The sequence below is a fragment of the Pipistrellus kuhlii genome, unplaced genomic scaffold (genome assembly GCF_014108245.1).
Source record: "Pipistrellus kuhlii isolate mPipKuh1 unplaced genomic scaffold, mPipKuh1.p scaffold_m20_p_6, whole genome shotgun sequence".
NCBI lineage: Eukaryota > Metazoa > Chordata > Mammalia > Chiroptera > Vespertilionidae > Pipistrellus > Pipistrellus kuhlii.
In genome coordinates this window covers 26,107,877-26,135,052 of record NW_023425562.1, presented here as the reverse complement: position 1 = coordinate 26,135,052, position 27,176 = coordinate 26,107,877, and the positions used below count along the sequence as shown (strand labels likewise).

Genomic DNA, 27,176 nt, shown 5'->3' with positions numbered 1-27,176 from the left:
TTAAAGAGAGAGGGGCCAGTCACAGCAGTAGTTTTAGAACTACAAAAGAATTGGCCAGCATTGCTTGGCCTACGTCTTAATGCGAGGACTATAAATTCCGACCCCTGGCCTTGGGGAGAAATAGGTAAAATTTATCCCACTCATTACCATCATCAATAGGCAGCTCTCAAGTTTCTGGGCAGTACCTGCCATGAATGTGTCCAAGTTCACCATCTTACACTTTCTGCCTCAAGCCCCGAAGTACTTGGAGTCGCTGTACCTGGGCAACTCAGGCTGCATTTGCTGTTGCCCAGCCTGGGCCCCATCACCTCATCCTCCCCTCAGATTTGCTTTAGGGATCCTCTTTCTTCCCCTGCCTTGCCTTGTCTTGCCTCAGATAGGAGAGTTGGCTCCTTCCTCCACACCTCAGCACAGACCTGGCCAGGCCTCCTCTCACTGTGCCAGCCATTGTTGCCTTAGCGCCTGCTCACTGGTCTCTGTCCCCAGACTGGGAGCTCCCTGCCAGGTCAGCACACAGAAAGTCACTCTGAGTAAGGACCAGCAAAGAGGGGTGGCAGGAAAACAATTTTACAAAAAGAGAAAGTAAAAAAATGCAAGTGTGGTTTTACTTGGGATGTGTGTTCTGTTTCATTTGGAAGTGGGTCCCCGTGGGTAGCAGGGCCTCCTGTCCTCGAAATCAAGAAAGCAATGAAGTGACTTTCAGAGGTTCCTTCAGGGCCACACGCTGCATGGCAAGTGAAGGTAATCAGTAGCGAAGATCGTGTCTGCAGAGGTCTTGATCACCGTCTGTGTCTAATTTTGTTAATAAACGCTTGAAAGTTTTGCCCCTGGGAGCTCCCAAGGCTTCCCAAGGCTTGAATTTTCTTTCCCAATAAAATGGGAGTGTGGATATTGTGCAGCTTAGCAATGGGCTCTGTTCAATGTTTCATAAGCTCAAGATGGAGTTTTCACACAGGGACCACGACAATTCAGGCCCAGACTGTAGCTCCATTTCATGACTAGGACCATTAGCCTAATTTATAGTCGAGAGAAGAAAGAGAGAGGGTGAGGAAGCACCTTGACTTCTCTCCTGGACTCAGAAATCTCAGGTCCGGTCCTTTGGCCCAGGAAGGTGCTTCCTCACCAGGCTTCCTGCCTCCCAATAACCTTCTTAGGAATGCCAGTTCCCTTCCTGCAGCACCAGGAGAGCAATCAGATTCATTTCCGCTCGTGTCCCCCACCAGCGGTGATTTGCCTTCTAGGGGACATTTGACGATTTGGGCAACTCCAGCCAGGGAGTTGCTACGGGGATGCTCTAAACATCTTGCAATGCAGAGGGCAGCCCCACAACAAAAATGATCTGACCCCAAATGTCAGCAGTGCTGAGTGGGGAGCCCTGATCTGACCGGGTGCTAGATGCCACCCTTCCCAGGGCACTTGAAGAGGATGCCTGTTCATATAAGTGGATCTCTCATGGCTTCCACAGAGTGAACACTCCCCAGCAGCTCGGCAGAAAATGTTGTGGGTCCACAGAGAAATTGTATGGTTTAGATGGTTCTCGTCTAGGACTCTGCCTTGGGAGAAGTTTCCCTCCACCGGCTTCTGCCTCCTCCTTTCATTCGGTCATCCACCGGGCAGGAGCCAGGCACTGCCCAAGACAATGAAGGTGTCCTTGCCGTGCTCTGCTCTTGCCCTGTCCTCATCACCATCAGTGGCATCCACTACGCTAAGGCTAACTGGCATTTTCTCAGCCTCACTGCAATGGCCGTTGGTGTGTGTGCCCTGGGGTGTGTATCACGTGGATATAAACTGTAGCAGGGATTTGGGATGGGGCATGAGGACTCGGCATGGGCACTTTCATGTTGTCCCTCCAGGAAGGTGGCTTTCCCTCCACATCTCAAGGTGCCAAGCAGCCTCCTCCTCTTAGGGGCCGAGAAGAGCTAGGTCCAGGCTTGGCTGGTGATGGGGAAGGCCCTGCTCTCACTGATAAAACATGAGTGATGGCCCCTGGGCCCCCCTTGGGGTGGTGAAGATGGATAGGTGTTTGCGGTGAATGCTGTGCATGTGGTTTCGTGTCTGTTGTCAGAGCCCCTGAGTGCCTTTCACTTTGTTGGCATCTAATTCCTGCCATCCCAGCGGCCTGAGTGGCCGGTTAGCAACTTGTGGGTGTGGGTGCCCACTGCCGCCCTCCCTGTGGGTGAGCCTGTGTATGGCTGGGACCCACTTACTTCTGGGGGCCCTTTGGGCCCATTTGTTCTAGAACTATCTGAGGTCTCCATAAGCATGTTTGTAAAAGGTGTATTTATTTTAGATGCTGCGAGAAGGGCTGGGCATCTAGGTAATTTGGTTGAACACTTGATTAAATTTATTTGTACCTATTTCTGCCGGAAGACTCGGTAGTCAGGATGGAGAAACCAAAGATAACAGTTGTGTTTGTGTTGAGAAGGAAGCTTGCTGAGCATGTAGCTGTTACGATCTGGCTGAGTAAACTTCACTGCGCTGGTGGAGCGGCCCCTCTCCTCCCACCCAGCCAGAGGCAGGGCAGGCTCCTAAGTTAGGGTCTCAGTAACTCCGAACATCCCTGGTTTTCACAGAGCCTTCTGGAAAGTGGTAGGTTGGACCAGTTGTCCGGGCTTGTCCAGATTCTGGAGTGTTTTCTCTGTATGATGCCCTCATGCCCGACTCCATCACGCCCCGTCTTCCTCATGCAGCACCTCTCTCCTGGTTTCCTCCCTTCTCGCTCCAGCACTGCCCGCTGGAAGAACACCCTCTCTTGCCAGGTGCCCTCTGCCCAAGGGAGGACAGGTGGAGTTTGCCTTGGCTGAGGCCGGTGAGCCTGCATCCCACAGTGTCCCTGAGGTGCTGTTCCGGGGAGCCCGGGGGTGGGGCAGCACTGGTTCTGACTGTAGAGGAATAAGCCATTTCTGAATGAAATGAAATTGCAGGAAAAGCAAATGCTTTAAAACAGTGGTGAGTGGGCTTGGGATGAAGACCTGATGTGTTCTCTCTGAGGTAGCCCAGGCTTATTTTTCAGAGCCTGGTTTGTGTGATTTCAGAGCTTTGAGACTTTCTAGATTATTCACTACCTTAGGCCACCAAGTAACAGGAAGGCAATAGAGGGGCATAAATAATCCAGACACAACCCTGAGAGCAGTTTACATAAGCCTTTCTTCCCACAGCTGGCAGAGACCTGAGTGGCCTTCCCTAACACCCTGTACCCAGCCCGGCGGGGCTGGCTTAACCCACCTGGCCAGCCCAGGGCACAGCGGACAGTGGGCAAGGCCAAGCTGGCCAGCCAATTGCTGAGGATCAGCAGCAAAACAAGAACATTTTACTTAGTTTGGACCATATGTAATTGTGGCTATTCAGCTATTGTGACCTATAAACACAGCGATTTCAATGAAAAATTAACAAAAGGAGTCGTGTTGGGCATTTCTTCATGACCCAGTGGCTGCAGGGGTTCAATCAATAGTGACAATGAAGGTGCCTGGGCCCCCTGTGAAGACGGAGCGGCGCCAGGCAGGCACTGAGTGCATCCTGGGCTACGCCAGCGCCTGGGGGGCACCAGCCAGGAGACCATTGGTTCTTTCTCCCAGATTTTGGCAAGGAGGATCAGGACTGCAACCACCAGCCTGTTGGGACAGAAACTTGGGTGCCCTCGTATGGGAAAGTCTATACCTGAGACACTCTCTGCCGAAGTTGTAGATTTGGCTTGGGGTGTGGCCAGTGTGCCCCACAGAGTGTGTTGACAAAACTTGATGAAACTTGTACAGATGAGATTTCACATAAATATTCTAGTTACATCTTGTCTTGGACAGTCAGCCTCCCAAGCCACACTGGCCTCTGTGCCTGTCTGGCACCCCTCGCCGGGAGCTGCAGAGCAGCTGCCACTCAAGATAGACAGGTGCCCACATTTTGCTGTGGCCCCATCTCTCTGTGTAATTGTTTTTAGACAAAATATTCTTCTGTGCTTGCGCCTTTATCACAAGGGTAAGAATGAAACATAGAGGGCCACTGGTTTCCAGAAAAATGGGAGAGCCCTTCTTGGTGGTTGTAAAGGTCATTCCTGCAAGATTAGGAGTTCAACCAAGTGCGTCTGGACCAGCGGAGTAGAGCATTCCCCACACCAGCCTGGCGTGTTTGTCCTGGCTCTTGCTGTCCCGTCATCTCCCGATGACTAGTCTGTGGCCAAGAGGACAGAGTTGGCTGTGGGCTCCTTTCTGTTGGCCTTGGGAGCAGGGGTGACCCAAGGATGGACATTTCTGGTCCCCTCTGAGAAGTGGCTCAGGAACCTATCCCACTGGGCTCGGGGCTCACAGAGCTGGGAAAGCCCACAGGCTGTGTCCTGAGGTCCAGTTAAAGATTCAGGGGGTAGGGGAGTCACCACACACAGGGTTCATTACCACTGTGACTGAAGAGCTAGACCCCTGGGCACCTGCCTTTTCTCATTTCTCCCGACTTCATCTGCGCTTAGAGAAGCATTTCTAAAATGATAGAAATGAACTGTTTTCATTCAGGAAGGTACCCAAACAATGAACTAACGGGTTTGAAGATGCAATTATAGTAGTCTTGTCTCTCCAGACTAAGGAGAAGAGAGCCACATGCATCATTTAGCATCGGGTTCAGCATGAAAGATGCCAGGCACCAGTTTCCCATGGGTGAGGCAGATTGTTGCTGGGTCATAAGACCAGGGCCATTTGTTGTCACCCGTGTTCAGTAATAATTCTCCGTGATTAATGAGCCCCTGAAGCTGCATTTCCAAGTGTCGAGAGGACTGCAAGGGGCAGGTCAGTTCCTAATGTAAACTCCAAGCACAGGATTCCTTCCATCAACCATGCCGTTTCTCTCTCTGAAGGAGCGAGGGTGTTAGCATAGTCAAGCTGCCAGATTGGCCATTTATCAGGTTTACCCTTCAGTGTGTGTAGTGAAAGATAGAAAGTTGGTATTTCTGGGGGGTGGGGGGTGTGATAATTTCAACAGCTTCAAAATGAGAATGTCCCCTTCAAGTAAGAAAAACAGAAGGCCAACTTGTTGGCAAAAATTGGATAAGGATCCTGGGCCATAGTTGTCACCGTTGATTCTCATGTGAACAAAAAAGGCAGGCCTTTTTAATAGCCAAGACTTGTCATTAAACAGTGTGAGCAGCTCAAATAGGCCTTCTTATGTTGACATTGCTCAAAACAATTTTGAAATTACCTTCAAAGTTTGCAGTTCTTTTTTGGGAAAAATCTTAGTGAAAAAATTTAAAATTTTTCAATAATGGCAAGTCTTCCTTTTTCTCATTTGCTCTCTGAAGATGGATTTGATTTTTTTTTTTTTTTTTTTTTTTTTGGTACCAACCAAAATCCATCTAGCGTTAAATCTTATGAATTTAACATTATACAATAAATTATACAATTTTGCTGCAAGCCAAGTGTGACTCAGTTAGTAAAAATGATGTTGCCCAAGTTACAGCCTTGGATTCTGTGGAGAAAGGTCAGGAAGGACGCGCATAAACTGATGGCTTCCTCGGGGGAAGAGCCAGGGTGGGAGGAAGTGGACAAAAGGACTTTGGTCTCTGTTGTTAAAATGTTTATGGTAAGCACCTTACCATTAAAAAAGTAATAATAATAAAGTAAAACACAATGTTTATGATGAAAATGAAAGTATGTGTTATTTTTACAACTAAACAACAGCCTCTGCTCACATAAGTGAATGCTGAAGACAGTTCCGATAATGTCCTGAGCATCTGCTGGCTCCCCAGGGAACTCGCTTGAGCATGATTTGTATTGTGGCCAAAGCATGCTAAAATGAGATTTTAAAAGCAGAATTAATTAAAAATTTTATGAACCATAACATCTTAATAATCTTTTAAATAGGCATTAGCATTAATAATCCAATGAGAATGTTTATTTCTTTTGTTTTTGTTTTTTTACTTAGTTCTCGAAAGTTATTGTGGCTTATTCTGAGGGGCAAACCTTTTTCTAAATTATTCTAATTCTGAGCGTCACCTGCTAGGGAGGCTCCCCAGAGCTGTCAGAGATGCCCAGGGAGGTAGCTGGGTTGTGGTTCTGTGATCTCGGGGAAAGCATTCAGGCTGTGCCTTAGCTTCCACTCACGCCCTAAAGGAGATGATTGTGCCCGCCTGGGCTGATGGTGTGTGGTTGCACATGTCCCGATTGCCCTGAGCTTTCTGATCCCCAGGCTGGTTTCCAGCGAAATCTGGAATTGCTCACTCTCCTCCAGCACTGAGCCCTGGAGAGGCACCTGCACAGCTCCTTTTCTCCTTGCTCCGTGGGGCCTGTAGACCTCCCTGATTTATTGTATTGTTCTGGAAATAGAAAGGATTCCCTTCCTTTTCTTCCCCACATACCTTTCTGGGTAATTTATCTTTCTCTTAAGGGACATGCCCTAGATTGAGTAGAGTTGGGAGGGAAATATTGAGTCTTGAGAAATCTGATGATGGATTTCCAAGGAGGAATAAAAGAGGAAACACTAGAGAGAATGCAGTCATTGACATCTATAAAGGTATTGCCTTTACGTCTAAGCTGTTACTGCCATCTAGGGTGGGAAAGATGGTAATACTATAAAGCATTGGATAATAGAGAGGTTGCATTAGGAAAGGGAAGGAAATAAAGAAAATTGATTTTATTAGGAGGCAAAGGTGTTTTGTTGCTGAACTCTAAGATCATTTTACCTATACTTGGAAATTCTCACCCTGGGACAAGAAGAAAAATAGATTTCCAAATATTTGAAGCTGTATAATACATGCATTCTTTGGGAGGAACCCTTGAGTAGAAGCCAAAATATCCACCCATGGCCTTGCTTTACCACAAACTAACTGTCACCTTCAGTGAGTAATATACCCTTTTGGGGCCCCAGTTTCCTCCCACATAAAATGAGGAATAATTGGCTTAGATCAGAGAACTTCAGATTGTTTTTGACCAAGAAGAACAGTAGAGACACACTTTATACCACGATCTACAATACTCATATGCACAACTAAAGCAAAAACTTTCATCAAACAGTACTTACAGACAATGATATTTTCCATCCTGTTTCATTTTTCAAATTCTGGCTGTGACCTACTTAAGTTGATTTTCTAGCTCTCTGAGAGGTTGCATCTCACAGTTTGGAAAACATCATGTTAGATGTTTTCAGTCCCCAAATCTGATGGCCTTGTCTGTGGTCCCTGATGTGTGGAAAGGAGAGATTAGCTGAGCATAAAACCAAGAAGGTTCAAGCTGTGGGAGTGGCCTCCCACGTGGACCCAAGGCCCCAGGCTTCAGCCACAGTTCACAATGGAAGTGCCAGTGAGTCATGGCCACAGCTATAAACCTATCCTTCGGGTAGAAGAAGATCCAAGAGATATAGAAATAAAAAAGATTATAAGAGAGTGCTATGAACAATTGTATATCAACAAATTGAATAACCTAGATGAAATGGACAGATTCCTAGAAACACACCCTACTAAGCCTGAATCATGAAGAAATAGAACATCTAAATAGATCTGTAACTATTAAAGAGATTGAATTAGTAATCAAAAGCCTACCAACGAATAAAATCCTTAGACCAGATGTCTTCACTGGTGAATTGTACCAACATCTGAAGAAGAATTGACACCAATACTTTCAAACGCTGGTGAATTAGCATTACCCTAATACCAAAGCCAGACACAACAGGAAAAGAAAATCATTATCCCTTATGAATATTGATGCAAAAATCCCCAACAAAATATTAGCAAACTAAATTTAGTAACATACTAAAAAAAATTATACACCATGTCTAAATGGGGTTTATTTTCGTAATGTAAGGATGGTTTTACAAATAAAAATCAGTGTAATACACCACATTAACAGAATGAAGTGGAGGGGACTACATGATCACCACATCATGCAGAAAAAAATATTTGACATAATACAACACTTTTTCATGATAAAAACATTCATCAAACTAGGATGGAAGGAAATTACCTCAACATAATAAAAAACATGTGCAATCCCTATCAAAATCTCAATGATGTTTCTTGCAGAAATAGAAAAGTCCATCCTAAAATGCATGTGTTACCTCAAAGAAGCACCACCCCAAAATAGCCAAAAATAATATTGAAAAAGAATAACAGAGTTGGACATTTCACACTTTCTGATTTCAAAACTTACTGCAAAGCCACAATAACAAAAACAGTACAGTACTGGCATAAAGAAAGACAATGGGATAGAAGAGAGAGATCAGCAATAAACTTTCCCATATATGGTCAAATGATTTTTGACAAGGGTGTCAAGACTATTTAAGGAGAAAGAACAGTATTTTCAAAATTGGTGCTGGGAAAACTGAATATCCATATGCAAAATAATGACACTTGGACCCATATCTTACACCATATTCAAAAAGTTAACTCAATATGGAACTAAAACCTAAATGTAAGAGTTAAAACTCTTAAAAGAAAGTAGTGGGGGAAAACTCATGGCATTGGGTTTGGCAATGATTTCTTGGATATGACACCAAAAGCACAGGCAACAAAACAAAAATGATAAATTGACCTTTAGAAATTAAAAACGTTGGTTTGTCAAAGGACACTATCAGTAGATTGAAAGGCCACTGGTAGAATGGGAGAAAATATTTGCAAATCATATATCTGGTTGGGGTTAATATTCAGAATATATAAAGAACTAAAACTCAACAACAAAGTAATGGACCACCCAATTTCAAAATAGACTAAGGACTTGAATAGAACATTTTTACAAAGACGATATACAAAACCAGATGAAAAGAGCTCAGTATCACTAATTGTGATGACTAATTTTATGTGTCAACATGAGTGGGCTTAGATGTCCAGATGACTGACAAAACATTATTTCTGCTGTCTCTGGGAGAATAATTCCAGAAGAGATTAACATTCACTCAGTAGACTGGATGAAGAAAATCTGTCTTCACCAGTGAGGACGGCATCTTCCAATTCCCCAAACACCTGAATAGAGCAAAAAGGTGGAGGAAGGCAAATTTCTCTTTCTTCTTGAGCTGGGACATTCTATTCTCTTGCCCTCTGATATTGGAGTTCTTGCTTCTTGGACTTTAAGACTTACACCAGTGGCCATCAGGCCTTCAGTCTCAGATTGAACTATACCACCACCAGCTTTCCTGGCTCTCCATCTTGCACTTAGCAGGTTGTAGGGCTCCATGAGCCAGCCTCTATATATACATAGAGGCAGTGACCATGACGACCAAAATAACCATTCGACCAGTCAACATTCAGTGTTAGTATAGATGCATAGACACAAGTAAAGTCTATGAGTGAACTAAGAATGAACAAGACAAATGCTTGCCTTCAAGGAGAAGGTTAGGTCAGGGAGGAGATTTCAAAATTGCCACCAGCACAGACCCAAGGTGCCACTTCTCAGAGTGGCCAGAGATACACCTGGTAGTGGACTGGGGGGATGGCTCTCAGGAACTCCAACATTCAACCAAAATGCAGAGTTAGGGGCATCCCCCGAAGAGCAGGAAAGTGGCCAGAGAAGTCAGGTGTGGACCAGGAGGGGTGATGTCTCAGCCAACAAGAGAGGGAGCCAGGGGAGAGGAGGGCCGGAAAGTGCTGAATAGGTTTAATAATTGATGTGAACTGGGTGAAATGTAAGACTGAGTGTTCATTGAGGAGCTAGGGCAGAGTCTTAGAAGCATCCCAGGATGAGTGTGTATGTTGTTTTCAATATGAGAATTGCTGTGACAGCCCAGACTTACAGTGATGGTTCCTCTTGGTTCAGAGGAGCCTAGGCTCTGACGTGCTATGCAAGCTGCCTTGGCCTGGTGCAGGGCTTTCCGTGGTTGTGGCTCAGCCGCTTACTCAGATTTGATGAGGTCTGTCACCTGTCGCCAGGTCAGAGTCATGATGGCCCATTACATAATTTTATAGTCAAACCTTAAGCCCAGACTTCCTCTAAACGCTGCTGGTCTGTTCCTGTTTTTGCCGCTGAGTCCATGCTGTTCTGCAAGGACCATCGTAGGATCAGGCTGTATGTATTGGACAGACATCCTGTTGTCCAAATGGGGTGTTTGTATTAGAATGCTACACCTTACCTATAAAATGCAGAAGAGACGTAGGGGTGTCTTGCCTTGCAGGTCTACTTGTGGGCTCTTTCAGGTTCTCGGGAGGCTCAGTGATGGCACAAGGTCATGTATGACTATTCCTGGGAATCCAAAAACGCGGACATCTGCTCCTGCTCGCCCACGTTCTTCTCTTCAGGACAATCACAGGCCTTTGCCAACAATTTGGGCTCAAAAGGGAAAACACGTTGAAGTGCTTTGTAAACAAGTCTATGGTGTTAGAAAAGCTTGCCACCTTGACAGCCTGGCCACACACTTTTGAAAAAAGATGTTAAACAGCTAGATGTCAGGTCACATCTGCCTTGGGAATGAAGGGACTGAAGAATAAATTGGCTAGACCCTCGAAGGCCAGCCAGGCGTTGGAACCTCCGTTTTCAGTGTGAAAGCACAGCGTGGCGGGCGGTGCCTGACGTGTGCTGCTGCTTACCTCAAAGCGCACTTCAGAAGGGCCTTGGCTGGCATGCCGGCATGGCCACGCACCTGCGAAAGGGCTTATCACCCAACCCTGGCCGGTGTGCTTGGTGGTTAGAGTGTCTGCCTGAGCATGGAAGGGTCACGGGTTCGATTCCCAGTCAGGGGCACATACCTGGGTTGCAGGTTCTTTCCCTCGCCCTGGTTGGGGCAAGTGTATGAGGCAACCAGTTGGTGTGTCTCTCTCACATTGATGTTTCTCTGTCTCTCTTCTCTCCCTTCCTCCCTTCCACTCTCTCTAAAAAAAAAAAAAAAATATATATATATATATATATATATATATATATATATATATATATATATATATATTATCTCCTCTGATGAGAATTAACAAAAGAGCTTAAAGACCCAGACTCTACCCAAATCTAGGCAGTGACTGAATACGGTTTGATGACATTTGGAATGTATGTCAAACACGTACATTCTAATTTTCCTTTTGGCCACAGTTCTCCTTTTGTGTAATGAGGAGATTGTTTTTGTAATAACTTCGGTGTAATGAAAGGACCAGTTCTTTGTTGCTCTGTGACTAAAACAGGTCTGCTACTGTGCAAGAGGAATGTGGTTCCTTGATTTCAGGTGCTGCAGCATGAAACTAATGATTTTCTTGTGATGTCCCCCTCCCTCCCCTGCCAGGAAGGGCGCCTGTGGCCTTCAGACAGCTCTGGTCCTCAGCCTGGTGGCTCAGAGGTAAGGAGTTGGACAAGGGAGGGATGTGGGTGGCTGCAGATGGCTGCTCAACCCGATGTGATGGGCAAGGGGAGGAGGGAAATATGCCATCACAACAAAATAGGTGGAAAAGTCAAGTGTATGACAGCGTAGATTAGGAAATAACAAAATAACATTTAAATTAAGGCATTTGCCCTTAACTTTGGTTTTTAATGTGGGGGAGGGGATTTTTAGTGTCTCCTATGAATTATTTGTGCTAGTTTAGAGCTCCCTACAGAAAACAGGTTGAGAATCACTGATCTTTACGTGACCCCATAAGCTGCAAACAAGGAGGCTGTGCAGAAGCGGGCATAGTGTATACGGTAAATATAGCATGATTCATTCCCACATCTCCAAGTTTAATAGAATGACCTAAAAGTAACATAGTTTTTTTTGTCTTTATTTTAAAAATATGATGTGGGAGAAGTCACTGGGTGGATACACACACACACACACACACACACACACACACCCTTGGCCCAGTGCAGCATACACATAGCATATGCATTAAACGCACATTTTCAGTTACACGCATTGTCCACTGTTGAACCATCTTGGATAAACTACAGTTTGGCAAGGCGAGGGGGTCTAACTCATGGGGAATAATATACCTCCATTTTTGTCTGGGATAATCTTTTCCTGTTTTGTTGGGGGGGAAAACCGTTTCAGACGGTTGAGAACACAGACCACGTGGGGATGTTCTTGTAGCATCGTGTCTGATCATTACTGAGCCAAGAATGTCTCCACGCCTTCGCTCTTTTCCTTGCAGATCATGTATGCCCCACGGTCTCGGGACAGGTTCACTGCCCCGTCCTTTATCCAGAGGGACCGGTTCAGCCGCTTCCAGCCCACCTACCCCTACGTGCAGCACGAGATTGACCTCCCCCCCACCATCTCCCTGTCTGACGGGGAGGAGCCGCCTCCTTACCAGGGGCCCTGCACCTTGCAGCTCAGGGACCCCGAACAGCAGATGGAACTCAACCGAGAATCTGTGAGGGCCCCGCCCAACCGGACCATATTCGACAGCGACTTGATAGACATCTCCGTGTACAACGGAGGGCCGTGCCCGCCCAGCAGCAATTCGGGCATAAGTGCCAGCACCTGCAGCAGTAACGGGAGGATGGAGGGGCCGCCCCCGACCTACAGCGAGGTGATGGGCCACTACCCAGGAGCCTCTTTCTTCCATCACCAGCACAGCAGCACGCACAGCGGGGGCAGCCTGCCGCTTCGGCACGACGGCTCGGGGGGCACCGTGGTGCCCATCCAGGGCAAGGACAGGAAGCCTGGGAATCTCGTCTGATCCTCCAGCATGCACTCGAGCGGAGAAGAAGAGACCGAGGATGAAGGAGGACTGCACAGCTCCTCGGCTCCCGGGCTCAGGGTTCAGTTTTACGTGCGACAACTAAGTAAAACCAAATATGCAAATGTGGTCTTTGTTTCTGATTCCTTCCAGGGGAATTGCATGCAAACCAGACTGAAACAATACCAACTTCCATCTGGTCTGACCGTCAACAGTGTTTATTGGGGGGGTGGGGGAAAGGGGGCAGGTGTCGGGAGGGGGGGGTGGCATTGGCAAAGGGGGGTGGGCATGGGAACAGAGAAAGGGGTGCTTTGACTCTATCATGAAATGAAACCCAGAGGTATTTGATTTATTTAATTATGAAAGGAGACTGCAGAGAAAGAGGCCAGAATGGCCTTAAATTTATAATTAACTAAATAAAGAAGGAAGCGTTATTATATATTATCACGGGGAAGAATTGGCCAGTTTGCTTTTTCTCCCAAGGTGTGGAACTCTTATTTTGTTTTAAAAATATGATTCAAAAATTCCCGTTTTTTGTGTGCCAAGGAAACAGTGGGGGAGTTCGACGAATGCAAGGAGTTGACTTTGTGTTGTTATGATGATGTGTTTTTAAAAAGTTGCACTATCTTAATGTTGAAAATATATATGAGGGAACTGTTTTAGGTGACGTTCTGTATGTTGTCTTTTCACCTGTGGATTATTAGGCCCGAGGAATACCCTGGCGTGCTTCCCATAATTGTGCAAGAAGAGATATGTTTGGGGACGTAGGTGAACATGTCAACTTAGGTCCCCCCAGAAGGCGGTTCCTGCTGTGAGAGTCTGCGGCAGAGGGCAGGGCGTCTGCAGCATGGGGGCCTGTGGGGGTGAGATAGGAACGCTGAGGTCCAGCACCGAGGACTCGCTGAGTCACTCTGCTGGCCTAGGCCGCCTGTTCTGGTAAAGTGACCGTCACAGGCATTGACGCATCCAGTATCGCAGTGCCCTCGCCCTCCAGCAGTGGTAGTTCTTCAGTCATTTAGGTGTGGTTGTTTTTTGTTTTTTTTTTCACTGTAGCATGAAGTAGGCTCGTACATACATTATTTTATGCAATAAATTGTTTAAAATGCAAAGTGGTTATTTTGAATGCTGTTGGAATATGTCACTTCTCAGTGTATTCCTGGTGTCGGCTCCCTTTTCGAGACAGTTCAGTTCAGTGCTGGACGGCTGGTCAGTGCCCGAGGGGCCCTCGGTGATTGCTCTGCATGGAGCCCGCCGGCCTCAGCGTGTGAGCGGTGCTGGTAGTGACTTCTTCTTGGGAAACTCCTGGGATTGGCGGGGGACACCACATTGCTGAGCATGATAACAAGCCATTGCCCTTTGCGAGTGTGGATGCAGCGTTCTCGGGGGGATGCTGTGCTCACAGCCCAGACTCCCGCGGTAGTTCGTGCAGCCTTTGCATGTGGCCAGAACTGGACGGTCGGTCAGTTCCACGGCTGGGCAGGCAGGGCAGGGGGCGACTCCAAAAGCACAGGATTCAAAGCACAACATGCAGTTAAAATGCAACTAGAAACTAATGTTACATGCTGTTAGTTTTAGTTTTAATATTCCTGGTATTTACAAACGTGTTCTTAGGTAAAAGAAACGCTTTCTTTTGGGGAAGAAAGCATCTGGCTTTTGTAATAGCACCAGCCAACAAGTTCAGCCAACGCCACCCACCGCCTGCTCTGTGCGGGTGCATCCCCTTCCCTCTGCATATAACCAATGACCGCCGCAGCTTTAAGGTGGGATGACACATGTGCTCGGATCTGGCTGTGGGTCTCAGACGATCTGTCAGTGAGGTGACTTGGTGCTGTCGGCCGAGGGCTGGAGAGACTGTTCTGAGCTGCACGTCCTGTCCCCTGCCCTCTGCTCCTGCCTGCCGCTGGTTTTTGTTTTGCTTGGAGGATTGGCCTCTTCATTAAATTGACTCATTTCACCCAGGAACAGCCACAGAACTAGCCAAACTCTTAGAAGAAGAGAATAAACAGACTCTGTTGGGACGTGTGTGTGCTAAGAGCCGCAGTGGAATCCTAAGACTGGGCAGAGCCCCCTGGGGACCCCTCCCCGGGCAGCTCGCTGCCTGGATCCCACGCCTGTGCTGAGGGAAGCTGGCGCTCTTTGCGGATGGAGCTCTGTCTCACCCTGAGGTGAAGGTCAGGGAGCACTTGTTCCTGTCAGGAGCCCTGGTGGTGGTGCTGGTGTCCCCTCAGATGAAAAATGGCGAGGTCAGCTAATGATACCATCATTCCAAACCTCGCCGGCTATTTTGGTAAAGCAGGTGAGCCCACCCCGGAACTCCAGCTCAGAATGGCTTTGCAGTCCCTCACTCTCCTACCTGCTGCAAGAAGGAACTGCTGTCAGAAACTTGTCAATTCTTAGTCGCCTTGCAAGTATGTGGATGTTCAGCAGGCGCCCACAGTATTGGCAAAAACAAATATTGAATTCAAGTAAAGGTCATCACCCTTCAAAAGAGAGGTTCCTCCCATTCGGCCACTCTAGAGAATTGCCCTTTAAGCCCAATAGTTATTGAAAGACGGGGACATACGAAACCATGAACTTGAATGGTCTTGAGGCTGGGCCTCTGGAATGAATTAGCTTAAAAGCCAAGGCCATAAACTTAATTAATAGTCAATTTCCCTTTGGCACAGGGAAGGGGTGATTTAGACCAGTAGCTCTTTGGAAGGGGGCGGCTGACCTGTTCACACCGCGTTGCTCCTCGCTGGCCTGGTGTGGAAAGAGGGGTGATGGAGGGGGGTCTGATGTGGGAGAAGCCTGTGTGCTTACGGAGCCCGAGCACCCCGTTGAGAAAGCAGTGATTGAGACCATCAGTGACGGGCTGATTACCTCAGTAGAGAGTTGAGACAAAGACTTGCAAGTTCAAAAGTGCGGCTGCTGGGAGGGGACTCTGAGCATCCTGCTGTGGCTTGTCCTCCGTTCCAGAGCCGCCCAGCACATGCTGCGTTCCACTGACAGGAGCACGGCCCCCAGGCAGGTGTCTGTCTGTGTTTTCAGAAAGTCTCGTGCTCTTCAGACACTGAAGCAGTCCTGAGCCCCAAAGAGATTGTGCTCAACAAAGGATGCGTTTAAAACGTTAAACTGTGCTTGGTGTTTCTGACCAAAATTCCGTGCTAAGGAAGCTTGACAAGCATGTCCTCTGTCCTCCCCCATCTCTTCTACACACAGGCACACCATCAGCAAGGAATTCCAAGATTGTGGAGAAGAATATTTAAAGCTGACAAAGATTGGTCATGAGGGAGCACAGATAGACAGCCACTGAGCTCACAGGCGGGGAAAGGGGGCCTTCTAACGCCCACAGGGGGATGTGGCACTCAGATGAGTGCTCCTTGAGCTTCTTTATCTCCATTTGATCTTCTTCCCCTTTATCTTCTTCACCTTTATCTTCGGCCACTACTTTCAGAAAGCTTCTGTTATCTAGAAGAATCCATTATAATCCCTGCCTTCCTCCCGCAACCCGTAGCTGCATCCTGGCAGGGGTGATCCTGCATCTTCCATCTATTGGCTCTTGTCTCCAGGAAGTCCTTTGCAGGATGAGGCCTGGTGCCGTGGCCTTTAGATACCGGTCCATCGCAAAGAGAGAGGCCCGGCCGGCCCCTGCCCCGCAAGGGAACGCCCGTGCGCCCGTGGCCACGCAGCCTGCTGCACGCCCGAACCGCCTCCTGGCTGGGTTGCCGCCCTGCTGCTTGCTTCTTGAGGTTTGCTACTGAGCACGGCGACAGTCACTGCATGTCCGTGGGCATGCCATTCGTCTTTCTGAACACTTCAAAAGCTCGGCAGTGTCTGATGGAAAAAACCTGGGAAGGATACTTGGTTTTGGTTAACGTGTTGATTGTGTCTCAGCGACGAAAAGCAAAAAGATGCCCGTGTTTGGCGCCGTGTCTTCATACGGTGGCAGGGCCCCCCAAGTCCGCCTGGCTTGCCGCCAGCATCCCCAACCTCGGTTGAAGTGCAGGGACGCGGGCTCCCGCTCTGCTTACCTTCACCTCGATGACTGGGCTGTGGTAGTTCAGATAAAGTAGCAAGACTGAGCGGCGGCGGGCAGGCCTCCCTCCTCCCGGTGAGGAGCACTGGGTCTGACGGTGGCTCACCTCCCTATTGCAGATGTAACCGTGCTGCCAGCTGCCAGGGATCAGAGAGGTGGATGGAGAACGGGAAGCACCCTCCCGCCGGGGGACCCCCTCCATTTCAGCTTAGGCCATGTGACTCCCCAAAGTGCTGCATCTTTTGCCTAGTTCACGTTTATAGTTCCTGCCAGGGTTAGACAGACATTCGCTGCTGCTGCTGCTGCTGCTGCTTTCGGGGTTGGCTGCATTGGGAAGCTGCCGTGTGTGGGTGGATGCCTTGCTGCGAAAGCACCGTCTTCCTTTCACCCCTTTCCTTCCTCCCTTCCTTCCTCCCCCTCGGTGTGTGCTTGTTGACATGGTCTGTGGTGGGGCTTAGCGCGAGACGGAGCACGAGGATCGCCACACGCCACGTGCATGGGCCACGGACCCACGTCCTGCGGGAGCTCTGCATGCCCCTAGGTCTCCGCAGCTGCCCTGTCTCACGTCCTGGGTTTAGCCGCCGCCGCATCCGCGCTCCCACCTTGGTTGTGCCTCACTGACAATGGTGCTTCTTCAGTGGTCTGTCTCTTCTTACGTTTTTTCTTTGTAAGGTGCTGTACATAACTTGAATATATTATGCACATATCCTACCCAATGGGTAGAACATACATTGTTAATACTGTACTATAATGTATAGATACCAATTTTAACAGAAATGGCATAGAACTTGTGAATGCCTATGTGCTTTGTCCTCTTTTGTAAGGAAATTTGCAAATGGATGCCTACAGATTAAAAAAAAAAAAGTCTATGTAGTTTATTTTCCTATTAAATACCAATATTATAACACAAGGGAAAGAAGTCTGAACAAGCAAGCCGCCGTTTATGACCAGCGTATGCATAGCAATGGAGAGTTGCATCTTTGCTGTGAAAACACTTTAAAAAATATATATAAGTTTAAAAAAAAAATTCCATAGCTTTTTGGTTGCCATTAGATGCTTCTTCTTTTCAGCTCTTAACGCTCAGTTGGACCAGTGTTAGAAGAAAAAAAAAAAAATTAACTTTTCAGCCTGTTTTATGAAGACATCCATGTTGTGTGGGAGAGTGATGTCAGACCCCAGAGAAAGTGCACATTTTGCAAAAATCACATCCAGAGTCAGGGGGCCTGCAGCGGAGGGCCGCCTTGCTCAGGATGGGGGCATTTGGGACCATCTGGGTCCCGAGTCTCTCTCTCTGCCTTTCTCCTTCACGAACTGAAGCTGTGGAGCCAGTGAAATAACCGGAGGGTTTGTAGGGAAAGCATACCTCAGGAAACATGAATCCACTTAGGACCCCATTCTTCGAAAAAATCTCGTTATGGGTTATGTTAGCAGAGAACTAGCTATCAGCCAGCCGAGTTGGGAATCTTATGTCCATTCCTTTTGGTGTCTCGTGGTGATCTTGATCTAAAAAATAAACTAGGTTTTGCCACAAGTTATGGAATACATTTTCAGTTGCATGATGTCACATCTCTCTTCTAGCTCGGTTTTTAGTTTCTGAGTGTGCCCTCTGCATTTATTTGCAAATATTCTAATGTTACAAAAAAAAAAAAAAAAAAAAAGAGCCGATAACAATGTGCTCACTAAACCACTGTTGAACATGGGTGTGAGCATCCTTTCCAGTGGTCTGTCCCTGGAGGATCTTAATTCTGATAAGTGCCATGGTTTTTATTTGCTTGGTGGTGTCAGTTCTGATCTTGCAAATCACAATAGGATCACACCCTTTCCTGCCAGAGAACAAATTATTACCGATTATCCTTAAACTGAAAATGCCTCTACAATGCAGCTCTTAATGCTGAATGGACTAAAAGTCAGCCCTTCTTTTATTATCTGTTTTGAAAGATCCATCAAAAGATCGATATCTCGTGTGTTCTCGCTCCTGTCCAACCCCACTGTCTGCTGCAGGGTTCCCCAGGCTTCAGCATTAAAAAGAGGGGCTCATGGCTGTCAGGAACCACATCCCCCACCCCACCCCAGGTTTGATCTCTGGGGAGAACTGTTGAGAGTGGGTGTCAGAGAATGTTCTGGACTCAGAGGTACTAACATTTGTTACCACATCATGGCTTTTCTCTCTACAGAACTAATTAAGGCTTAAACTTTATTGTTAATGATACTGGTTCATTTTAATGTGTTTATTGGTATATTGTTATTTTTCATTTCATGGCTTTCATATATCACGTTTTCTAATTGTATATTTGTCTAGTGTGAAGCTGTTTTAAAACATGTAATACTATTCACAGCATTTAGTTCATTTAATTATTATAAAGCAGCCTACTAAAAAAGTACAACTGTATTTGAACTTTTCAAGTTGATCATATGAGTTATAATAATCAGAAGTCATTAAAGTCTTTTTTTTAACAGCCATTTGTGCTTACTTTTCAAAATAATTCCCAATTATGTACTAAAAAAGATCTCCAACTGTTGTGTATCTGCCTCTTTTTAACTGAGCACTGGCGATGTAGTTCTTAGGCCTAAGGTCTGTCATTGCAATACTTTTAAAGAGAGATGTTGCTCCAAGTGCTGTTAAAGCTATGAAATCAGCTTTTTCTGCTTGTTCGTAATGCTATGGTCCAACCACAGCACAAAATTATTAAAAATAATCAGTGACTTATGTGTCTCCTAGTTTGTTTTTTAATCTTTCAAAAATAAAGCACATGTGTGAATGGGTGTGTCTGTATGTGGGGGGTGGAATGGGGATGGGAACTACATAAGTTTTAAAACCCATCTCACACACTTCTATGGTCCCTGGCTAATCTTTCCATTCTGCATTGTTTATTCGGACTTTTAAAAAGATCATTATAATCTTCTATGAACAGCTCTGGCCAATCACACCATATGATGCTTTTCTCAATTGTGTGTTCTCCACAGCGCACCAGGGATTGCTCAGGTCTCACCACAGGAGGACCACAGAGCTGTGTCACCTGAGCTGAGATGCCTGGGGAGGAACGTGCAGTCGTCGTCAAGTGTCTGCGGGGCTGTCGCAGAGCAACGGAGGTCCACTCACTCTCACAAAGGTGAACAGATTTCTAACAATAAGACCTGTCCGCCAGCGGGACAGCTGCCTTGGAGGTCCAGGGCCCCGGGGATTTCAGCCCCTGATAATGGAACAAAGAACCCAGCTCCCTTCCCTGAGAGGTTAGAAGGGCTTTATGTCTGAGCTCTAAATAAGTGTATGGCGTCACAGATGACATGACTGTCGATGTAGAAAAACATCACCCAATCTACCAAACTACTAAATAAGTGAGATGAGCGTGGCGGCAGGAAATACAACTTGTGTTTGCATTTCTCTATGTTAGTAATGAAAATGAAATCTTAAAGACGCCGTTTAAATAAGTATACAACTAAAGCTAAAAGCTCTAGCCATAACTCCCATCTTAGATTCTGAATTATTTTATTTTAGAAAGGGAGCTAGAAAGCTATAAGGAGGAAAATAACTACAAGAGAGGATTTCTTTTCCTGAAAACAGCACATAGTCACTGATAAACCACACTATGCTCTGCAATACATTCCGTAGCCTTATTCAGGAGACTAGCTGAGAGTACTAAAGAACTTTCCCCAAATGTGCTATCCCGGAGGGAAGCGAAGACTCACGTAAACTTCCTTTTCTTTCACCCCGTGCTGCTGCCTGAATGAGGGCTCCATTTGTCATGCCCGACTCTGGCATGGGACTCACAGGTGACTTAGCCCCTGTCCCACTCCTGGGAGATTTCCTATTTAGTTAAGTGGCAACACAGGCTTTGGAGGTCCCAGACCTGAACGGGTTAATATTACGTTTGCCTCAAGTTAAGGTCGCTGAAGGAAGGTCACCTGTACTTCACCAGTGGGAAGTCCTGAGGAGGAAGCATGCTTGCCATGCAGGCCCTCAACAAGGAAGGGAGCTGCCATTGCTTTGCTATTTCGTATTCCAGGTTTAATTTAAAAAACATTTTGCCCAATTACTACAGACCTGTAAACGGCACTTTGTCCTGGAACGCTCGCTCTTCTAACCGCTGCAGCTTCAAATGCCAGTGAAAGAAACGGGCACCAATTTTAATGCTCAGGCAGTGGTCGGCAAACTCATGAGTCAACAGAGCCAAATATCAACAGGACAACGGTTGACATTTCTTCTGAGAGCCAAATTTTTTAAACTTAAACTCCTTCTAATGCCACTTCTTCAAAAATAGACTCGCCCAGGCCGTGGTATTTTGTGGAAGAGCCACACGCAAGGGGCCAAAGAGCCACATGTGGCTCGTGAGCCACAGTTTGCGGTCCACGGCTCTAGCAATTAGTACCATATAAGGCGGGAGTACCCAAGGTCAAAGTAACTAAATCATTAGGCCTGAAACTTCTCCCCGTAGGCTGTAAGTAAAACACATCTATTTATTTCCATCATTATTCTAGACGTGTACAGAATCTTTGGTCAATGAACCACATGGTGGGAGGCTGGGGGGAGGAATTAGTATTTCTTGAGGCCTTAGTAATAAAATGTGAGGTTCCAAGGGGAGAGTAGACAGTTTTACATGTTGGTTTGAGCACTGTTACTGAGCGTCCTCTTCACCTCCCCAGCGTAGACCTGGAGTAGACCCCGGGTGAACCTCAGGCTCCTGCACTTCGGGGCTCCTCGGCCTTTTCACATCTGGAACCCGTGCCATGCTCTTCACTCCTCTTTGCTAATATTAGCACCATCCCTCTCTGCTGGAACATTAGCAACAAGCACTCGGTCTTTTGTCTTCCCATCCACCTCCTCTAAACATACATGTTCTCCTTTTCTCAATGCTGACGTTTCTCTCACCACCTGCTGGTCTCTTCCTGCAAGGGTGACAGCTAAGCAAGCTAAAGGAGAGGGACAGGCAAGAGGCTGCAACTCGCCCAGGCCTCTGCATTCAGCCGGAGGGGCTGCCCACCACAGGATCCTGTGTGGTGCTCACCACCCTCGCTGTGGATCTGTGAAATGGGCATGCATGCTACCCACACGTGAGTGACAGAGGGGCACAAGGCAAATTCAGCCTGACAAGTGTTAGCTTATCCGACCCATTAGACACTGTGCCTCGCAGAGCCCACAGAACAGTAACACTGCGAAGAACACAGCTTTTCTCTACCACTTCTTGGTATCGCAGAGCTGCCAGGGTTTAAGGTAGGGGTGTCGAACTCAATCAGAGAAGGGGCCAAAATCTAAAATCCAGCCTAAATCGCGGGCCGAATGGTTTACTGAACAGTCATAAACTGTCATTGTGATGGAAACGCAGCGGAGTGCAGTGATGACAGCGCGGTGCGGGCCACATGGCAAGGCCTGGCGGGACGGATTTGGCCCGCGGGCCTTGTGTTTGACACATGTGGTTTAAGGGTTGGTCATTTCATGGGATTCAGAGAGGCCAGTCTCTGCCCTTTGGTGAAAACAAAAATTCTCCATCTGGGATGTACTACTGAACTTCTCAGTGCTAACATTTTCCACCAACGCCCGCGTCTGGTCGCTTCCGATGCTCGAGTGCTTGGCCCCAAGTAAATGGAAAATTCCAGTCTGAGCTGGCTCCAAGTATGCCGCAAATGCAGGCTCAGATATCACGCTCAGCGTCGTGACCCGCCACCCAGGGCCCCAGGAAAAAGCAGGCTCACTTTTACCAAGGGGGCCGTCGCGTATTTCCCGAGGTCAAATCCTCTGAGGATGTGTGAAATATTAAACGTGTGCCGATGTATGAAGACGAGATGTAGTTAGCAAAGTTTAGATTACTTGCTCTCAAGCGTAGATTTAGGTTTTTGAAAATAGCTACCAACTGCTTTGCCAAGGACAGCCTAGACAGTAACAAGACACCCGCTGGCCCTGAGCTGGCCTGCGGGGAACCTTCCCTTCTAGAGAGAACTGAGCTGAAGCCTGTGAGGAGGAAGGGGCAGCTTCCTTTCTGTGATCACACTAAGAGAGCAGAAAAGCTACTCTCCTCCTCCTGTCATTCTAAAGAAAAATTACCTAGAGCCTAAGTAAGATGGAAGGCACCAGCAGAAAAGAGGGTAAAGAATGTTAACAAATTGGCTTTAGCTTCACACACACAAAAGAATTTCAAGTTCCAAAGCACAGGCTTGCTTTATTTTAGTGCCCAGATGAGAGGGAAAATATTAACTGGAAGCTGATTTTTTCCCCCAAATTTCAGATCCAGCTCTCCTGTGCCTCCTTCAAGTAAAAATATTGGCCTCAGTTTCCTACAATGACCCACTAATGGCAAAATTCTGTATAAAACCTCTCTAAGCTTGGGGGTTGGTCTCAAAACTCATTAATCTAAAATGCTTCCAAAATAATGCAGTTGCTAAATGGTCTAGATTTCTCAACAAGTCGATTAGGTTTTGTGAACTGAAGTGTTTGATAATATTTTCAGCTTTTTGGGGAAACTAAGACTTGTCCTTTATTTCTGAGAGGAATGCAAATTACCACCCACCATATCCTGCATCTTCTTCAACAGGGGAATAAAAAGTGCATGTTGGTGGAGCACCATGGCAACCGAGCCCGGTAATTCTATCTCCAGACAGAGCTGAAGGGCAGGCAGAGCCGGCATTTGAGGACTTCACAGACCTCACTTTTGGCTCTGAGCATAAGAGAACCAAAGTAGCCACTATTCTTAGAAAAGTAAAGCAACAGCGACAATTAAGTCACCTTATTAAGTGTCCAAAGAAAATATTGACTCAAGTCCAATAAAACAGCCCAAATATGGGTTCATCGTTGCAGAATCTCAAATCAAGTAGAGGTACATACAAGGTAATAACAGATTTCTGTGTGTAGAGGAAATGCTGTTGTTTTTAATTTCAGTTTTTAGGAGTCTAATTGGTATAAGGAAAGATGAAGAACCAACATTGTTCCATGTTATGTTATGATACGTAATTATCATAACAAAAGGCAAACTTTCCCTCGTACTTAACTAAAAAGTCAGGGAACAACTGCAGATTTATGGTCCCACTCTTACCAAGAATGGGGTGCGTGATCTATCCATGAAAGGCGGAGAGAAAGAACTGGTGTGCCACCCATCAGGCATGCGCATGTGCAAACTTACCTTCTTCTGTCTCACTTCAAATAGAGTTTTTTAACATTTAAATTGGTCAAAATTCAAAACAGAAAGTTGTACAGAGGGAGGAAAAAAGGTTCTATGCAATCCTCACTTTTACACAGAATGAAGATACATTTTGAGCCCTAGCTCATTTGGCTCAGTGGATAGAGCATTGGCCTGTGGACTGAAAGGTCCTGGGTTGGATTCCAGTCAAGGGCACATGCCTGGGTCGGGCTCGATCCCCATTAGGGGTACATGCAGGAGGCAGATCAATGATGATCTCTCATCATCGATATTACTCTCTCCCTCTCTGAAATCAGTAAGAATATGGTGTTTTGTTTTGTTTTTTAAAAAAGATATACTTTGATTTTGGCAGCATATGAAACATCTCTTGACCATCCCAGGACTTCTGCTCTTATGGACCATATGGTCCCAGAGAAAACACAACAACGATGCTGGCATTGGTGGCAAGCACTCTTCTCTGTGACTTGAGCGGCCTGTGTGCCTCCCCATGACAACTGTCCCACTCAAGCATCCAGAATAAAGAGGCTTCCGTTCTACTTTGCTCTGAAGGATTCTGAAATCAAGATGCATTCTTTGTACTAAAATTGTTTTTTATAAAAATAGGCAGACAACTGTCACAAGATAATCATGATCTGTAATTATTATTGCTGGTGACTGTCAATGATGCATAGGGAAGAATACAGCTTGATTTTCAAAGCCTAACCCTGAAGAAGCAAGACAATCAAAAACTTGTTTTGTCTAGTTATAATAAGCCAATTTGACACAGAAGTCACAAAGGGAAAATCTCCCAGAGGGAAAAATATATCCAATTGGCCTGATTTAGCACTTCTCAAATATAACCTACAAGCTCAATGTGCGGGAGAAAGATCTTCCAAGCATTGGAGGGCCAGGGCAAAATGTATGGCTGATGATGAATTCTGGGAAGGAGTAAGTGTTCTAGAGCGGTGGTCACCAACTTTTCGGACCTCACAAACCATCAGTGGTCTGAGGATCCCTGGTTAGCAACTGCTGCTCAAAAGGTTTCCTTAAACCAGCGGTCGCCAACCTTTTGGACCTCACGGATCAGCAGTGGTCCGCAGACCACTGGATGGCGACCACTGTCCTAGCCCATTCAAATCTCTAAGAAAAGAAGAATGAAGTCTTGAGTCTGTTCAGCTGCATGATGCAGAATCTTTTGGGATCCCATTTAATACTGACTTGTTACTACATAACATACAGATGGACCAATAGAAACTGAACCAAGTTCATACTGCAGAATGAATAGTTAAAAGTTCCTACCTCTGGTTCTATAGCTTTCTGGTTCAGGAGGTTAAATTCAAAGGTGGCGGAGTCCTACACTTTTCTACATGAATCCTCCTATGGTACATGGGGACATAGGCCAATATAATCCAATGCATTGTCGACCATGACACAGATAAAGTTAAGTAGTAAGCTTTTAGTACTGAAAAATACTTCCAACTTTGGTAACGTTTAGTTTATTTTAGGCCATGTAGAGACACAATTTTGAAAATCTTAATTAAATGAAGGTCCCATTTTCAAAAAATATGAACTGTAGCCAATAGAAGATATGTCTACATTACCATTAAAACAAGTATTTTTCAGAAAGAATCCTTTAATAATTCAGAAATGTGTATCTCTCATATATATTTTGTAAAAAAAGGTTATCATTTCAAACATGCTATGAAAGGTGCACACATAGTATTCTGCCTTATTTGCCAAAATCCCCTCCTGTCCATTTCATTAGCATCACCACATTCTACAGTGGCCCGAGTACACTGTCTAAAGATGGCCCAATCCTGTGGAAAGAACACAGGAAAAAGCGACATGGGCCTAATATGCAACTTGCTTCTTTTTTGGAAGCACTTCTTCTGCCCAAACTATTAAGATCTTTTAAATTCCAGGAATTATCTTCTAAGATCACTGAAATAAGTCAGCCAATACCTCATTTTATCCTGGAACACACAGGACTCTACTAGTAGTATTTTTCATTTGTAAATAAATGGAGGGAGATTTTGTAAAAAAATAAATTGAAGACTACATTTGAAGGCATATTATTGTCACTACTGGGAGGAAGTAATCTCAGTATTTGCATTCCTTTTCTCCTTTCTTGAGGTCTGAAAATAGCACTTGTACACAAAAGATTTCAGTAAAAGGCATGTTTTTGAAAGTTTGGCATTGCTATTATCCTTGAATAAACCACATCTCTTAGCTAATCTTTTTCATTTCAATTGTTAATTTGCTGAGCAAACCCTTTTCATCCACTTATGTATATAAAGTTAAACCTCAGTCATAGCCTCTTGACTTTGTCAACACACCCTACTTAAACAGAGACATGCAGATTAGATGGGGAGCCTCTCTGCCTTGGAGCTCCCAGAATTTATGGGCCAATTAATCCAAGGGGTAAGGTTTATTATAAGTGAAATAGGGCTTATGATATATATTGCAAACCATATATACTTATTCTCTATATAGCTTAACAATTTAACTTCATACAACATATTAGAGGTGTCCTCTTTTAAGCTACTTGTATTTTACCGTAAATACCAGGTTAGCAATATGTGAGCAATAGCATTTGACACGATATAAATATGTCTGATGTCAAATATTAAAAGAACTTCTATCTTCACAGAATTTTGGGGGGTGTTTACAAATATATTTATTGCTTAGATGGTTTGCTATAGAACAGCTTTTCTTTCTCATTTTGAATTTGGAAGTTCTATACAAGAGAATACAAAGAGGAACAAAGTACCATAGCTAATCTTGTGATTCTGTTCATATGGTATAAACCAGTTTTGTACAAACATGTACAAGTAGTTTTTTAAGTTCCCTTTAGAAAAATATGAATTTTACACATGTATTATTTTTCCTGTTTAATGCATGGGCTGAAATCACTAGGATCAATTTCCTTTTTGAAGAAAAGAAAGGAGACGAACAGAGAGTTGAAGGTAAGATGAATCTTTCTGAAACTGGCATCCCACTGTCATGTAGCTTCCTGGGAAGTGGGGGTGGGGACACTTGGAAAAACAGCCCTTTGGCTTTTTGTTTTGTTTTCATGGCCAGTATTTCCTTTAGTTATTGAACCTCAGCATTGTGTCCACAAATCAAAGAGAAAAACTTGTGCGTCAGAAAACTTTTCAGGAAAGAAAAAAGTATATATAAATGTGTATGTGTGTGGTGTGTGTGTGTGTGTAGTAAAAGCCAAGGGGAAAATCAAACAATCTTATTTTGTATAAGAAACAAAATAGCTGGACATGCGAACTAAGCTATGATTCACTCAGTTTAAACAAATGACAAATTTCAGTTTAATATTGGGGGAAAGGGCAGCAGAACAACAAACATTTCTCCACCTCACTAATAAGATGTGGCAAGACATTATTGATTATGAGGGTACAGATGAAGGCTAAATAAAGCTTTAAATCAATAGTGATCATTGCGAGCCACAGCCCCAGCACACTGCCAGGAGATTCCTGCTACACCTCACTACTGGTAGAGTTATGTC

General features: G+C 45.6%; 1 protein-coding gene and 1 long non-coding RNA gene across 9 annotated transcripts in view; both read left to right on the top strand.

The window, feature by feature from the left end:
• LDLRAD4 (low density lipoprotein receptor class A domain containing 4) overlaps positions 1 to 12,696 on the top strand; it is a 303,261-nt gene extending 290,565 nt beyond the window's left edge. For 5 of the 7 annotated variants that reach the window (XM_036419376.2, XM_045574708.1, XM_036419379.2 and 2 more), the window contains 2 exons: positions 11,104 to 11,214; positions 12,002 to 12,696. In XM_036419376.2, the coding sequence (XP_036275269.1) occupies positions 11,104 to 11,214; positions 12,002 to 12,532 (642 nt within the window). In that variant the 3' untranslated portion in view covers positions 12,533 to 12,696. The remainder of the gene's footprint in view (positions 1 to 11,103; positions 11,215 to 12,001) is intronic. The other 2 variants (XM_036419380.2, XM_036419382.2) reach the window with 1 other exon arrangement.
• Positions 12,697 to 12,768: 72 nt separating this feature from the next.
• On the top strand, positions 12,769 to 19,253 carry LOC123651556. 2 transcript variants are annotated; one of them, XR_006740348.1, is made up of 2 exons: positions 12,769 to 12,779; positions 16,670 to 19,253. It is a non-coding gene; the product is annotated as an uncharacterized LOC123651556 (long non-coding RNA). The 2 variants fall into 2 exon arrangements; XR_006740349.1 differs by lacking the exon at positions 12,769 to 12,779 and adding an exon at positions 13,378 to 13,389.
• The last annotated feature ends 7,923 nt before the right edge of the window (positions 19,254 to 27,176 follow it).